The 17102-nt window shown below is 48.3% G+C and overlaps 1 protein-coding gene across 2 annotated transcripts in view; it reads left to right on the top strand.

Annotated features, from left to right (window-relative positions):
- PLXNA4 (plexin A4) overlaps nucleotides 1–17102 on the top strand; it is a 451572-nt gene that overhangs the window by 54299 nt on the left and 380171 nt on the right. Inside the window, exon 2 of one of the 2 annotated variants that reach the window (XM_024358047.3) lies at nucleotides 12430–13700. In XM_024358047.3, the coding sequence (XP_024213815.3) occupies nucleotides 12513–13700 (1188 nt within the window). In that variant the 5' untranslated portion in view covers nucleotides 12430–12512. Of the gene's footprint in view, nucleotides 1–12426; nucleotides 13701–17102 lie in introns of both variants that reach the window. The other variant, XM_024358046.3, reaches the window with a different exon arrangement.

Raw genomic sequence — 17102 nt, 5'->3', positions numbered from 1 at the left:
ACAACCTCCTTACGATGCATGACATGTTCTTCTGGCATGTACACTATATATTACACTTGTTACTTGATCTATACTAAATATTTCTTAAATTTAGTGTTGTCATGGTGACAGAGATTATTTCCAAACTTTATGTCCTAAAATCCTCTATTCTGCTACCCCCTTACATATTCTCAGGTAGTAGTGCCTGGCCCCAAAACTTTGTTGCCGTCATTCTGAATTTTTTTTTTTTTTTTTTTAAGGAGCAAATATATCTCCGTTCAGCTTCCGGCTGCAGTGGAGATTTCTGCCAAGATTTTCAGCACACAGCTGAAATATGTTTTGTATTTTATGAGCTTTGGCTCATCGTGGAATTAAATAGCACTAATTACATGAATATAGACCAGCAAGGGAGACAACTGTTCACTTCCTGATTTTCCGGGGAATTGAGAAAGAAGAGAGGGGGTAGAGGGACAAAAGGGGCCTGGAGTGAGGCACTCCCACTAGATGTTGGTGACAACAGAAGCCCTGTCATTTGGCTGAGTGAGTCCCAAATAGCCTGCTCCCCCACAGTGCCAATGTTTGGTGGGATTATGGGCTTCCTCGAGTGAAGACTCTGTGGGGCCAGAAGGTGGGTGGCTGAGCTGTTGGGGCAGCTGTGACAGGGGCTGGTGGGGGTGGTCAGGCTTTTAGGAGTGGAGGGGCGGCCGGACAGATGCTGAGGTCCAAGGATCTGAGTGTATGGACTCTCGGCTTGGTTTTTCCAAAACCTTGCATGTATTATCATTTCTAAGCCCACTGACTGTTTTTACAGTTAGAAAAGTCTAGCTAGAGATTTCACACCAGTCTGCAGAAGGGAATATTTCCATTTCTTTTTCTTACTTGCTACATGTAGGAAATGAAATGGGTCAGATCATGCTGGCAGAGTCAACCTGTCGAGGGGTCTAAATTAAGCCCTTGGGTGGGCGGGGCAGTTTCAATGCTTGGAGGCCTCCTGCTGGCCTCCTGCTGTAGACCCAGGTCCTCAGAGGCCGGAAGAAGCAAAGGCCTTTCCCAGAAAGATCAACTTGCTTGTCAGGCTCAGTGAAATGGACCAACACCTGAGCTGTTAAGAATGTGCTTGGTCCTTTTTATCTAAGGGAGAAAATAGACTCCAAAGAGTGTGACTTACATCCACTTAACAGATGAGTATCCTGAGTTCTCTGAGGGCAGACTGTGGAATTCAACCCTGTCAGGCGTTCCTGAGGCTCTCCACAATCTAGATTCAGGCAGCTAAAAAGGCAACTTAAGCAAAGATGCAAAGAGTCTTTGGAGAGAAACTTCAGCACCAGCTTTTTGTCACCCAGTGAACACCACCCCTGGGTGTTGTAATCATCACATCACGTGGCTCTGCCCTGCACCTCCACAAAGGCTGTTTGTGGAAACTTCCCAACCTCAATGATAGCCTGTGTTCTGTGAAGCCTACAACATTTCACTCTCACTTCTGGATTTAGCACAAGAAGAAACTGGGTGATCTCTCTTCCCCAACCTATTTCCAGAAACACCATTTTACAGATGGGGAAACTGAGGCAACAAGAAAGAAAGGCTGTCACTTAGCAGGACGTGTCTGGTTAGAATGACCTGATGCCAATAGTATCCTTGGCCATGGCGATTCTGAGAGGAGGCTTTTATGGGTGACACTGGCTGATGCATGACTGGCTGTGAGCCAAAAACATCCCACTTCTTCCCTTTACCATGAAAGGAGAGCAAGGAGCTCATTTGGGTGAAGACCACTGAATGTGGCTTTGCCTACTGGGGCCAGGCCAGAGCAGCTAGAGAGGCTACAGGGAGTGTAGGTTAGAGTGGCAGGCAGGGATGCAGTGAGCCTCCTCTCCTGGTGAAAATGTCAGCTGGACAAGCCTCAGGCCACATGCACGAGACAGGGATTACTGGAGAGGTGACTATCCCCAGCCTGTGGTGACCCCCAAACCCCTTTTCTGTGGTTCCCAAGGTCCACTCAGGCCTTGGGGCAGCAGACGTGACAGGAAGTCTCCCTTTGCTACAGCTTAGCAACTTCCCATGGTGTCCCCCCATTTCTGTGCACTCAGAGGCCATTGGGTCCCCTTTGAAGACCAGGAGCCAGTACCCCTGGACAGACCCTGGATAGAGTGTTCTTCATGGGCTGGGTAGGAGACAGTGGCCACATAGGTGCCAGCCTGTGCCATTTTGCAGAGCAGGTCTTGACACCAACTCCAGCTGGGGCATCTGACTCCAAATTCCTGGCTGGCCTGTTTCTTTAAGTGAGATGCTGGAAAGAAGTTTAGGATTCTATCCTCCCCAAGCCAGGATCCTATTGAGAGTGCTGTGTTTTTAAAGCCTTGCTGCCACACTTGGAGTAAAGAAAGCCATGGCCTAGCGACTGTCCCAAGGCACAGTGCCTGGAATCTCAAGGCGATCTCCACGTGGTAATGGAGAGTTTCACATGGGGCTGCCTGGGCCTCAGCTGGAGCTCCTGCTCGACTCTACTGGGAACGGCAGACTTGGCCAGGGAGACATGGTTTTGTACCCTGAGGGAACACCCTCCAGGCCAAGGACAAGGAGGCCTGGGGGAGGGAAAGGAAGGAGGGCGTGGAAACCATGTATAAACATCTCAGAGGTCCGGCTGGGACATGATCTCTGAATGGAGAGGCTCACAGGCTCAGCCTCCTGCAGAGGCTTCTTCCAGGCCGGGTCCAAAGGCTCTGTCCATGGTAATCACTTCTCCTCATCCCCTTTTAATAAACTAGGAAGTAAGGATGAAGGGAGCCCCGCGTAGCTGAGCTTGGTGCTGGATTTCCCTGGGACCGGGCTGGTTGCCTGGTGGCGCCAAGACTCTACGTCAGTGCCTGGCCCTCCATCGCTCCCTCTTCCCCATCTTTTATACTTTTCTCCAGCCCTCCCACCAGTCATCAATTTCACAGTTCCCATCTCTCAGAAGAGAAGCAGAGGCAGAGGGAAGCACACCGGAAGGAGGGCTCCCATGGCCCCTGCTGGACTGCTGCTTTCTGGACTAAGGCTGTGTTGTGGCTGAGCTGACCCCACCAGGCCCCACCCACACTGAGACTGCCCAAAGCCAGCAGTAACCTTCTCTTGGGAAGACAGTTGCTTTGACTTGACTGTTTCCCCCTAGTGGTAGTGATGGGTTTTGCTGTGTCAGCCCTACCCTCTGGCTCTCTCCTTTGATGAACGTGACACTCATTTCTGAGATAGCTAGCAACAAGGGGCAAGGGGACAGTGAAGGCCGGGACGAATGGAGCTGCAGTGAGGTGGCCAGGTACATGGGGTCAGTTGTCTGTCATGGGCCCCAGACTGTAGCGAGCTGCATGATTGGGCCCTAGATGGGTGTAAATAGAATTCTCCAGGGAAAGTTGTAAAATAATTCATGGCTCCCTCACTGCCCTCAGCTGCACACACACTTACCTCCCTGAGCCCCAAACTTGGAAATGGCCATTGAGCAGGAAGATTTCTCTATCCTGTATATGTTAGCTTGGCCATCTCCTCTCTCTCTGGGCTTATCCACTTGCAATCTGGCTTTGGAAACAAGGGAGGGGGCTGCTGACATCTAAAGAGAACTCTTCCTAGGGCCAGAGCCTGATGCACCACAAAGAACAGAGGCCTGGAGCCCCCCAGCATTAGGTTTGAATCCCAGCTCTGAGATGCAGTGAGCTTGCTGTGTTTCTGCCTGTGTGTTAGGGTGAGGTTAACTGTTGTCACACACAAATCCACAGTTTCAGTATTATCACAGTAAAGGTTTCTTTCTTGTCTGATGTTCCTGGTTGGTGCACGAATCTTTCATCTTGAGGCTCCACCATCCTATAGGGCCTCAGGGTCCTCTTTATCCAGCTGGGTGGTGAAAGAAACCGTAGAGAAGACACACTTATTTCTTCCCTGCTTTGGCATGGAAATGTCACCATGACCTTGCTATTCACACAGTCACACCTGGATACCATGTGGAAATGGAGAGGCTGGGAAATGTCATCCATCGCTGGTGGCCACCTCTCACTGACTTCATACCAGCAGCCTCACGCATAGGGAAGCGCATGTTATTTGTGAAAAGTTAGCTTCCTGTTCCCAATCCACCTGCACAATTGAGATTAAATGACCTGTTGTACAGTGTTGTAGGAAGTTCTGGGTTTCTAATAGAGGCTGGGAAGGGGAGGATCTGCAGAGCTTGCCAGTGGGACAGCTAGAGGAGCCCCTAGAAGACCCTCAGCCCCTGGAGAGCAGGGACACTGGTTTGGTTTTTTTGTTTGTTTGAGATAGAGTCTTGCTCTGTCACCCAGGTTGGAGTGCAGTGGCACAATCTCGGCTCACTGCTGCAACCTCTGCCTCCTGAGCTGAAGTGATTCTCCTGCCTCAGCCTCCCGAGTAGCTGGGACTACAGGCATGTGCCACCATGCCCAGCTAATTGTTTTTTAGTAGAGACAGGGTTTCACTATATTGGCTAGGCTGGTCTCAAACTCCTGACCTCAAGTGATCCACCTGCCTCGGCCTTCCAAAGTGCTAGGATTACAGGCATGAGTCACCACTCCTGGCAGGGACACTGTTTTTTGCTCTGGAATGTATCTATCCTTTGCACCCAGCCCAGAACTCATCATGTGGTATGTGCTCCATCAATAGTCGTTGGCTGAATACAGGAGTGCATGCTGACTTCTAGCAACTGGCATCTCCTGCATTGTGGCTGTTTTCTGTTGTTGTCTGTTTTCCATGCTGCAATTTTATTTTCAGGCTCAGCTTCTTCTATTCAACCAGGTCCATACTGATTTCCTTTGCTGCATAGGACGGTGGTTCTCAAAGTCCAATTTGCTAACACAAGACAGCTTTTTATGATATTCCAGCTGGTGGACCGGTTGGTCTCCATGTAAATCATATACGAAAGATGTAGTTTCTCTGATGCATTTGAACTCATGTCCTAATAAAAATTAAAAAAAGAGCTTTACTTTTAAATACAAATAAATAAATAAATAAATAAATAAATAAATGGACAAAATGGAGTATTTTAAGTATTTATAAACCCTGGTTTAGAACAGGGTACAACCAGTTTTTTAGGTTGGTCCCTGTTTGAATTGACTGGCTCAAAGATTTACTTGAAGCACCAAGATTTACTTTGTACTTTAGCTGTACATGATACCCACTGCCATCTCATATACTCTGCTATGGAGCATTCATTCATTCATTCATTCATTCACGTGTTTCCAAACATCTATTATACACCTACTGTGTTTCAGGCTCTGAGCTTGGAACTGGAGAAAAGAGGGGCAATATATAATCCTTGTCCTCAAGGAGCTCATATTTTTAGGCTAGGAGACAGCATCAATGGACAAATATAACAGAGTTTGTAAAATGTGAGACTCTGGTGGCACTGGTTCCTGCACTAATATATAGTAGGGGCATCTTAGACCAGTGGTTTGATCAGAGAAGGTTTCATTTGAACAATGAGTCTAACTCAGGGCCCGGAAGCATGAATTGGTGAAGACTTCCCAAGAGCTCTGCTGGTGCAGCTCCTAAGGCAAATGCTCAGCAGATAGGGAAGTGTTGTGTTTGATTCTGAAAGTTGGTACATACACGTGCACACACGTTTGAACATCACCTGGGATTGTGCCTCGCTATCTGTAAAACCATAGTTTATCTCTGTGGGCAGTGGAAGGCACAGATCTGTTTGGCTTGCTCACTTGATCCCATGGAATAATAGTCTATTAGAGAGGTTGTGGTGGGAGACACTGTATTCTTTGGGATTTTTCTGTGTATAGGTTAGGATCCTTACATCAGCAAGTGCCAGAAAACTGAACCCAAACTGGCTTCTGCAAAAGGGGAAAAATTTTTTTTGACTTGCGTAACCGGAAAGTACAGGCATAGAGCTGGCTTCAGTGGACACAATTGAGACATTTATAGGATGTCGCCAGGCCTGGGACCCAGTACTCTCTATCCTTTGGCTTAGTTCTGCTCTTCTCAGTACTTTGGCTTCATTCTTCCAGGCTCCTGTCCCCTGCTCTCACCCCTGTGACTACAAGATGACACTAGCGGTTCTTAGGCCCTTGCCTCTCCAAGGTCACATCTGGTGGAAGAGCTAGAACTTTCTCCCCCAGTGTCCCTATCCAAAGCCTGTTGCTTGTCGGAGACCTGATTTAACCAGTTTCTCATTCCTGAGCCAATCACTATGCCCTCCCGACCCCCGTTCTGTGCTGAGTGGCTCAGGCTTTGAACCAGAGGTGGAGTCAATTCCAGCAGAAGTGTTTGGGCAAAGGCACAGATGCCCAGAGGATAAATGAATGACAGCAAAAACAACAGGTATGCACCGTCTCTGAAAGTGTGTTTCAAATTTTTTTGACCATGACTATATTAGTTGGGCTTCTTCAAAGAAAACAGAACCAAGAGGATGTGTGTGTGTGTGTGTGTGTGTGTGTGTGTGCATAGAGACACAGAGATTGATTTAAGGAATTGGCTCACACAATTTTGGAGGCACCAAGTCCAAAACCTGTAGGGTAGGCTTGTAGATGGGAGACTTAGAGAAGAGCCAATATTGTACCCAAGTCCAAAGGCCATCTGCTGGTGGAGTTCCCTCTTGCTCAGAGGAGGCCAGTCTTTTGTTCTATTCATGACCTTCAACTGATTACATGAGGCCCACCCACATTATAGAGGGCAGTCTGCTTTACTCAAAGTCCACTGATTTAAATGTTAATCTTATCCCAAGACACCCTCCCAGAAACTTCCAGAATAATGTTTGACCAACTATCTGGGCACTGTGGCCCAGCCAAGTTGACAAATAAAATTAACCATCCCAGGGACCCAGTTACATCACACATATTTACATCACATTCAATATGTAGTTTGCTATATAGTGGGTAAAACAAAAGTCTCACCGGCCAGGCACGGTGGCTCACGCCTGTAATCCCAGCACTTTGGGAGGCCGAGGCGGGCGGATCATGAGGTCAGGAGATTGAGACCATCCTGGCCAACATGGTGAAACCCCGTCTCTACTAAAAATACAAAAAATTAGCCAAGCATGGTGGCGGGCACCTGTAGTCCTAGCTACTGGGGAGGCTGAGGTAGGAGAATGGCATGAACCCAGGAGGCAGAGCTTGCAGTGAGCTGAGATCACACCACTGCACTCTAGCCTGGGCAACAGAGTGAGACTCTGTCTCAAAAAAAAAAAAAAAAAAGTCTCACCAAACAGTGCTTATCTTTTCTATGTGACATACTAGTATTTTCCCTTCTATTTTATTTCATTAAGAAGAGTACCTGGCCAGGTACAGTGGCTCATGCCCATAATCCCAGCACTTTGGGAGGCTGAGGCAGGCAGATCACTTGAAGTCAGGACTTCAAGACTAGCCTGACCCAACATGGTGAAACCCCATCTCTACTAAAAGTACAAAAATTAGCCAGGCATGGTGGTGGGCACCTGTAATCCTAGCTACTTGGGAGGCTGAGGCAGGAGAATCACTTGAACCCCTGGGAGGCGGAAGTTGCAGTGAGCCTAGATTGTGCCACTGCACTCTAGCCTGGGTGACAGATGGTGACTTCATCTCAAAAACAAAACAAAACAAAACAAAAACTAAAACAAAAAATACCTGTGACTCACCTAATTCATGGTGTGTTGTGATGTGAATTTTGAAATGCCATCTTAGGGCACATTTTCTGAGAATCCTATTACCCCATAATAAAAGGTCTGAGGACCAGGACTCTGTCCAAGGGGCCAGGGAATATATTGTGAATAACTGAGTGAGGCCTGAAGAGCTCAGCTCTCCAATGCCCAACGTGACTATGTGTGACCTTAGCCAAGACCTGTACCTGTTCATGCCTCGGTTTCCTTATCTTTAAAGAGGGCATACTTATAAATACCTCATCTACCTAACAGGGTTGTCATGAACAAGAAATTCAGAACAAGGTAATATCCATGAAAACACTTTGTAAACTCTAAAGTAATTTCACAGGGTAATTGCTATTTTAAACGACTCTATAATAACTTTCCTCTCTACCACTCAGGAATCTGAGAGGATGGTGCTATTTCATGAAAATTAGTTTCAGTTCTTTGAAACTTGCTGCCTAAAACAAAGACAACCCCAATTTCTTTAATCAAAATGATGATCAGCTTCTATAAATGAGTCCCATCTCCCCCGAGACTACTCAAAATTAAAATCTGATTTCAAAGAAGGGAAAACTGTAGCATGTTTGGGTTGGGTTAGGGGGTCTTTCAGTTCTCCTGCCTTCTTACGCACTCTACGTAGTTCGATGAATCCTTTGGGGCATTCGTGAAGGTTATTTGGTCCCATTACTTGCCTTTAAGAATCAGAGTTGGGCTGAATGTAATTTCTAATACTTGGTTTTGAAACTAGCTAAATGGTGACTTGAGAGCGAAATGGTGGGTAGGCTCTGATATTGGGGTGGGGGTTTCCTAGGTTGGGGTTACCGCTTACAAGAATTGACATCCTGGAAGGGAAACCCCCCTGGAAACTCTTGCTTTGCCAGATTGGAGCAGCCTTAGACAGCTCAGGGAGACAGGGGGCTGGTGGCTCTGCATATCTGTGGGTCCCAAGCTCGGTGGGGTGTCACCTCTGTGGTGGTTCCTGGTGGGGTCTTTGGTGAGGCAAGCTGGAGCTCACATCCTTATTTTCCCCTTTTCTCTTCCATTTCTTTCTTATTTGTTTCCTAATCAGTCCCTTTCTTAGTGTGTAAAATGAAAGGCTGGTTATTCCCAGTACATGTTACTGTTTCTGTGGGCCCCCCTCCTCTCTGGGTATAGTAATCTCACCATCCCCAGATGAGGGTGATAAGTGTTTGAGATGCATAACTGTGTCTCCTTTCAGTGCCTAATAGAAGATGCAGAATGAGCCATGGCACCTTTCTGCTCAGTAAATTCATAATTATAGGATTCTTCATCTCACCTCTTGCAGACTAGAGAGCTGCTGATCGGCCATGGATCCATGTGTATGTACAGTAAGGCAGGTCGTGGGGTAGGCACACATTCCCCAGCATACGGCAGGTTGTGATACAGAGACTGTGCGAAGTTCTCTCCTCAGAAAAGTTAGTGGCGGAGCCCCGACCTGCACCTGCCTGTCTGGAAGGGGGATTATCAGCCCTGCTGGAATTTGGTTGTTGGCAGAGATGTTTTGAGGGCCCTGTTAGCCAGCAGAGCATATGGTGCCCAAAGAGCGGTCTCTTTCAGACAAAGGCTGGAAGCAGCTGCTGGAGTGAGTTCACATAAAGTCAGAAGAGAGGCCGGGGTGGTGGAAAGAGCATGGGATGGACAGTGTGAGACCCAGTCTTACACTGTCTTCAACTCAATGTGTGACCTCTTGCAATTTCATCTGACCTCTTGGATTTCAACTTCCTTGTCTCTAAAATCAGGGATTGGGAATCACTAAACTGGATTATCTCTTTTAGATCAAAAACTTATAGATTCTTCTTTGATATTTGAATTTGCACAAGCAATTCAAGGTGAACCATCTTGACTCTTCATCCCTCATCTTGAGATGTACCACCAGGAACCATCTCATTATCATAATCCTAATCTTTCTAATCCTATTTTAATCTTGCTAACGATAACGACGATAGCAACTATCAATTCCTAAGCACTTAACTGTGCTGGGCAGAGGCTCTGTGCAGCTGCTGCTTTACAGTCATTAATACTTTCAGAGGTAAACCACAGAACTTACCTGATCGGTGTTATCTACCAGCTTAGCCCCTGAAGGTCAGAGAGGACTTTGTTTTTCTCATGATACTGGTAGGTGATATCCCAGGATTTCTGTTTGGGGCTTACATGAGTTAACAAGGGCTTCTAAGTGCTCTATCTTCTGGGCTCTGGAAATGTGCATTTCTAGAAAAGTATGGATTTTGCATTGATTGAAACCTGGACTTCAAACCCAGTTCTGCTACATCTTAACCAGTGTCCTTGCAGAGCTAAAGTTTCCTCACCTGAAATAGGAATAAGACAATTCTGATCCCAGGGAACAGTGGTGAGGATTATGTGAGCCAAGCTATGTGAAAGTATTTGCATGGGCTCTGGGGTGCAGTAAATACTCCACAGATATTGGTATTCGTCTATGCTTCCAGCCCCTCTTTCTGCCAGTCAAGAAACAGTTGTTGAGCCTCCTCTATATGTGCAGCTGTGAATGTGTTTACGAGCAAGACAGACCCAGCCCTGCCCTGTGGAGTTCACAGACCCTCAGCTCCAAACTCTCCTTCTGCAAAGGCTAAGGCTAAATGGAAAGGGAGAGGCTCCCCTCTGGGGGCCTTTGCTCTTTTCCTCTACAATTTCATTTCTGTCTTCAACACTGTGCATCTCAGTCTCAACTTCCCAGTGACATCCTGGCAAGGCTGAAGCTCTCTCTTTTCAGCCTCATCTTCCACCTGATTCATTCATGAACTATGTTCTCCAGACGTACTCTTCCTTGTACACACCCTCATGTGATATGCCCATGCTTCTGCTATGTAGACCCCTCCCCTAGAAGGCCTTTCCCTTCGTGCTCTGACTGTCTTCTTGAAGTTCACAGCTCAGCCCAAATTCCATGCCCTCCCCAAGGCCTCCTGCAGCCTGCTTCTTGCCCTATCTCACCCGAAGTTAGAAGTCTTCCTCCTGCTAGGAACTTTCAAAGCACTCTCTTGTATGCCATGTGACTTTTTGTCGTGCGTATCAGTTCAGGTTCTGGTGTTATTGGCCTGATTTGACTACCCGTTCTTTAAGGATCTGCTCCTTGGGCCCCACAGTGTCTTGCACATTTTGTGTGTGTTCTGAGCAAACATTTGCCACATGGGTGAATGAATGAAGGCCCTTGGCTTTCAGCACTGCTCTTGGTTGTGGTGTGTTCCACTAACCAGTCTTCCTCCTCTGATATTGACTGGAGAAGGCCTGTGCTTTTCATTAGGATGCTGGCTGACAATGCAAAGTCTTTATTTGGTTTTCTTCCTTCTTCTCTTGGTTTCCATCTAACCTAGCGTTTGCTCCCTGCTGGGGAATTTTCCATTGCTTAGTGATCTACCTCTTCTCATTCTCTACTTTTGAGGTGTTTGGGGGTGAATGAGAAAAATTCCACAGAGCTGAGATGCCCCCAGATAGGATGTTGGCAATTCCTGCCCTGAATTCTCTCAAACTGGAAGAAACATAAAGCTGTCCAATGGGAACACATGCAGGAAGCACCTTGAATAGAAAGAGACCCTCAGGATGGGGAGTGATCTTGTTCCTCGGGGAGTTTTGTATTTATTTGTTTATTTATTTGCTTGACTGCTTCTTAAAGCATTTTTTCTCTCCCTTTAATGAAAACCTCTCAGAGGAGGCCCTGCTAGGGGAGGAAGCCAAGATCTGCCTTGTTAAAATAATATTAGGGCTCAGGGTTGGGCAGTGAACCCAGAGGACCTGGTTGCAGCTGCAGTGTGACGAGATTGAGGATGTGGGTTTTTAATTTGGCCTCTTCATCCAGCAGAGGAGGCACAGAGGAAAGTTTCTCCTGCAGTAGTAGGTACAGACACAGAGAACTGGAGGTAGTGGCTGTAATGGACAGCCCCCAAGAAGGGATCAACCTTAATTCTTCTGCTGCATGGGACAGGGACCATGGTACAGCCCCACCTGTGCAAGGTTGGGGTGAACTGAGATGGTTTAGCAGTTAAGATTGCGAACCTGTGCACATTTACACTACTCATATTTGGAGCTACCTCTACCACTTATAGCTGTGCAAGTTACATGACTTCCCTAAGCTTGCTTTCCTTAGCTATAAAATGTGGCTACAATAGGATGTACTTCGGAGGTCTACCAATCAGGGTCCCAGCAGGTAATAGACAGCACATACAAATTTGGTCCTTTGAGAAAAGGTTAATAAAGGGGCTATTCATAAAAGTGTGGCTCTTTAAGGAGCAATGTAGTATGGGTGGATAGTAACAGTGAGGTCTCTGTTACCACCTCTATGGCCAGATGGGGTCCAGCAGGAGGTGGTTCACAGAGCCTGGAGATGGAGAAACTGTGTGCAGAGGCCCGCTGTGGGGAACACCGGACAAAGCTTGCAGCCAGTGCAGGCAGCCCCGCCTCCTGCCCTTCCTCCCTCCCTCCCTCCCTCCCTCTTCTCCTCCAGCCAGTCTTTGCGGATGCTGCCTGCTGGTGGCACCGGACCCGGGTGACAGTGCTGGACAGTGTCTGACACAAATTCAGGCACTCAGTAGATAATGGCTGTTAATCATGATCATCATCATCATCACTGCTATTATTATCATGTCATTATCATCACCACCATTATCGTTACTGATGTGTCCTCCTGGGGCTGCTGCCACCCGGCTCTGACTGTGTCACATGCCTGTGGTGGGGGTTGACTCAGTCAGCCTCCAGCACCCCCCAGTGCAGTTCTGCTCAGTGTGTGCAGAACATTTTGAAAGTCCAGGCAGACAAGCTGTGGGGTGAAATGAAGCCACTGGCATTGTTATCCAGCTCATAGTCTTCCCTTTCTCCAGTAGGGGAGACTGCATTGCTGAGTCCTGGCCCTCTGAGGGGACGACTGTGCCTGAGTGCTGCTGTGCCACTGGGACCCGCCTCTGCCATGAAAGCCATGCCCTGGAACTGGACCTGCCTTCTCTCCCACCTCCTCATGGTGGGCATGGGCTCCTCCACTTTGCTCACCCGGCAGCCAGCCCCGCTGTCCCAGAAGCAGCGGTCATTTGTCACATTCCGAGGAGAGCCCGCCGAGGGTTTCAATCACCTGGTGGTGGATGAGAGGACAGGACACATTTACTTGGGGGCCGTCAATCGGATTTACAAGCTCTCCAGCGACCTGAAGGTCTTGGTGACACATGAGACAGGGCCGGACGAGGACAACCCCAAGTGTTACCCACCCCGCATCGTCCAGACCTGCAATGAGCCCCTGACCACCACCAACAATGTCAACAAGATGCTCCTCATAGACTACAAGGAGAACAGGCTGATTGCCTGTGGGAGCCTGTACCAAGGCATCTGCAAGCTGCTGAGGCTGGAGGACCTCTTCAAGCTGGGGGAGCCTTATCATAAGAAGGAGCACTATCTGTCAGGTGTCAACGAGAGCGGCTCGGTCTTTGGAGTGATCGTCTCCTACAGCAACCTGGATGACAAGCTGTTCATTGCCACGGCAGTGGATGGGAAGCCCGAGTATTTTCCCACCATCTCCAGCCGGAAACTGACCAAGAACTCTGAGGCGGATGGCATGTTCGCATACGTCTTCCATGATGAGTTCGTGGCCTCGATGATTAAGATCCCTTCGGACACCTTCACCATCATCCCTGACTTTGATATCTACTATGTCTATGGTTTTAGCAGTGGCAACTTTGTCTACTTTTTGACCCTCCAACCTGAGATGGTGTCTCCACCAGGCTCCACCACCAAGGAGCAGGTGTATACATCCAAGCTCGTGAGGCTTTGCAAGGAGGACACAGCCTTCAACTCCTATGTAGAGGTGCCCATTGGCTGTGAGCGCAGTGGGGTGGAGTACCGCCTGCTGCAGGCTGCCTACCTGTCCAAAGCGGGGGCCGTGCTTGGCAGGACCCTTGGAGTCCATCCAGATGATGACCTGCTCTTCACCGTCTTCTCCAAGGGCCAGAAGCGGAAAATGAAATCCCTGGATGAGTCGGCCCTGTGCATCTTCATCTTGAAGCAGATAAATGACCGCATTAAGGAGCGGCTGCAGTCTTGTTACCGGGGCGAGGGCACGCTGGACCTGGCCTGGCTCAAGGTGAAGGACATCCCCTGCAGCAGTGCGGTGAGTCCAGGGAGGGCTGCGCGCTGGGATGGTCGGGAGTGTAGGATGAGAACCCCAGCCTGTAGCCCCCATGGGGTGTGTATCATCCTTCCCCTTTTGCAGATGAAGTGGGTATATCCCATCCCATCTCTGAGTCTCATTGGACCCAGAGTGTCACCAAATATTCTGCAACTATGACATTGAATGTATAAGAGTCAGAGTGGGAGCTGAAACATAAATTCCCATCAGTGTACTTTTCTCTGCCCCATATTGGCTCACTGGTTATGACAGGGAGTGCTGGAAATAGGTAGGAATTGTGTCAAATGGATGTTGTAGGGACCGGGCATGGCTGGAGTCTAGATCACAGTGTGCTGTAGTGCAAGACACATACATGCCCTTTGTACTCACCAAGCCTGCAAATAACTTTCCTGGGAGCTTAGAATAAAAACCATATGGTAGAAGGAGAGGAGAGTGTGAGGAGTCATCCTACATTTGGGATAGATATGGAATTTCAGGAGAGGTGTGTTTTTAGCCCTTTGTATGTCTTTAGGAAATGCTAAAATGAGAGCACAGTCAGGTAAGAGTGCAGTGAACACATAGAGAAAGCAAAGCTAACTTAGAAAAGGGATGGGAAGGGACAAATTGTGTTTATTGAGCATCTTCTGTGTGCACAGTGCCTTGGAAGAGACATGTGAGAAAGTCAGGAAGCAGCCGGAGAGCAGCATGGGATAATGGGAGAGCTGTGGGGAGCCAGAGGGAGAGCAGGAGAAGGGTTGGCTTAGGGGTCTTCGCATGGCTGGTGGGTATGGCCTTGCTGGGTTACCCCAGGTGAAGCAGGGGACACAGACTCCTGCCTGTCACAGCCTAGCTCACGTGTGCCCCACCATGAAAAGCATCCACCTTCTTGTGGCTTGACTCTGTTCCTCTTCACAATGGTCCTGCTTTTTCACTATCATTCTTTGGGTGACTTGGAAGGCTCAGCTATCAGCATCTTCTATGTTCTTGTCCTTTTCCTTTTATAACTGTGCATTTTAAAGATTATGAACCTAGTTTGAGAACATCAATTCTCTAATTTTAATTTGGGGAGAAGAAGAAAGGAAAATGTATCCATTGAACAGAAGTACGCATCCATACTGATGTGATTCTTGACTCCTTAAACTTTGGTGGAGTTCCATATTAGGAAATGTATTTTGGTTGTTTAAAAAAGTGTAAATTTCCTTTCATAAAGTATAACTATGTGCCAGGCAGATCTCAGTGGGGACTGGCACCCTCCCCAGCCAGAGTGTGGACAGGCCATCACTCTGGTCTTTAGGATTTGGGTTGGAGATAGGGAAGAGGGAGGAGAAAGATAGTGCCCTGGCATTAGGCTTAAGCTGTTTTCCACTGTCAAGTCTTCCAGGCACCGGGCCAGCTGAAACTAAGAGATGTCATCTCTTCTTGGAGGTCTTGAAAATCCAGGAGTTCCCTGATGTCACAAAGGAAATAGGAGAGGTGCTATGGACCAAGCAGGGCAGCAAAAAGTTGACAAATCAGAGCCAGACCGGAGAATGGAGGGGACTCCACTTTATCTACTGAGTCTTCCTAGCAGGTGACAACCTTTGGGAATGCCCCTGGAGCCCTTTGTTTGGGGCAGTAGTGGAGCCACTTAAGAGAGTCCATGAGACAGGTCTGTGAACTTACGGGGGTATGGACTGCTTCCAAACGAAGGCAGCTAATGACAGAGGCTGTTCTGGACATGTCTATTAGACACTCAAACATGGGTCTGTGGTGAGATGTATTAGAATGTTGGTGTTGAGAAGGCCTTTAGAGAGCCTTGGCCTAAAACTTCATTTTGCATTGAGTATCTCAAGACTCAGCAAGGTGAATGAATTGCCCAAGGTCACACATCTTAGGAGTGAGTAACAGAGCCACCAATTGAAGAGAATCCCCCTTGCCTGCAGGACACCCATACATGCATACATGTAATAAATTCCCCACGAGCATGCACACATATGCAGGCCTATGTTAGAAGATGGCAAGTTTATACTGTGCACTTACTAAACAACAACAAGTTCTTTTGAGACCAGAGGAGTTGGCAATCTCTGACAGTTTCCTGTAGAAAACTTTCTTAAAACCCTGACTTTTTGGGCGATGCTCTTGGGAGAAAAACCAGCTGCAGGGGTCCGTCTGGCTGCCCATGGGCAAGTGTTCATGCTGCTGTTGCTTCCTGCCACAATACAAAAAGCCAAGTTCATCATGGAAGTCTGCAGAGCTGCAGGTCCTAACACCGTGTGGTAGCCTTGGAGAGAATAGAGGGAAAACAGCTTTGCAAGACAGGCTAATGCCGGGACGGGGAGTAATGGAGCAAGATAACAAGCTTTTGATTTTTCTTTTGGCTTTAATTAGCCCTTTCAAGTTACAGGCAAGTTCAGGGCCGAGAGTAGAAAGGAGGAGGCCAGAAACTCTGCACAGGCCTGGGGCTGTCTCTCCAGCCAGTCTGAAAAAGGCCAGGCTGGTGTTTAATGCACAGTATCAGTTTCCTTTGATTTGGCAGATACCCGAGTTCCTTTGCTCCCGCCCTCCTGTTACGATTCCTTTGGAGTCGGCTCAGACCACACGTGTTTCGTGCGACATCGGCCAGGCCAGGCTCTGTGTTGCCCCGATGGCACCATTTGCAAACCCAGCTCTTCCTCAACTCATTTACAAGGCTGTTGGGTTGGTTTTCTTGTTCCCTTCCTGCCTAGAGGTGGAGGATGAACAAGATGAACTCTGGAGATCTCTCTTGTCACGGAGTCTGACACTGCCTTGAGCCCTGTGAATTGAGAACTCAGTCACAGATGACCTCTGTCCTGTGGTGTTTCTGTTGTAGGAAGATGACAGAGGGCAGGGCAAGGCCCAGGATGTTGGCTTTTAGGACTTGTGTTTTGTAGGGTAAGGGGTCCCCTGTGGGTTTTATCATAGTTACAACTCTAAAAGCTTGAAGAAGGGATTTGAGTAGCAATGAATGTCAACTGTGCTCCAGGCTGTACCAGCTCTCTAAATTAGAATGCTCCTCCCATGGGGCTCTTCAGGCTTTTCTAGCCCTTTCCACATCCTGAGACCCACATTCTTCCCCCTGAACTCACGCCTCCAGAACTCAGAGCTGGGATCCGCAAAACTCCTGGGCCACCTGCCTCCTTCACAAGGTCCCAGCACCTGCTTTGGCTGTGTTCATTTGGGGGATAGGAAGGAATGGGAAGAAGAACCCCTACTACAAGGCCCCTCGTGCCAGGGAGCATCCACAGAGCACTGGGCAGGCCAGAGCCTGAGGACCGCACAGAGGGAAAAGTCTTGGGCCATGGGGGTAGAACCTGCTGACCTGCAGCCCCCAGAGAGCTCAGCTGTACCTCAACTTCAGGTGAATCAGGGAAGGCCGGCTGTGCTCCCATTGGAGATGAGGGCTGG

Source organism: Pan troglodytes, chromosome 6, assembly GCF_028858775.2.
Source record: "Pan troglodytes isolate AG18354 chromosome 6, NHGRI_mPanTro3-v2.0_pri, whole genome shotgun sequence".
Lineage (NCBI taxonomy): Eukaryota > Metazoa > Chordata > Mammalia > Primates > Hominidae > Pan > Pan troglodytes.
This window is presented reverse-complemented; position numbering and strand designations above follow the sequence as displayed.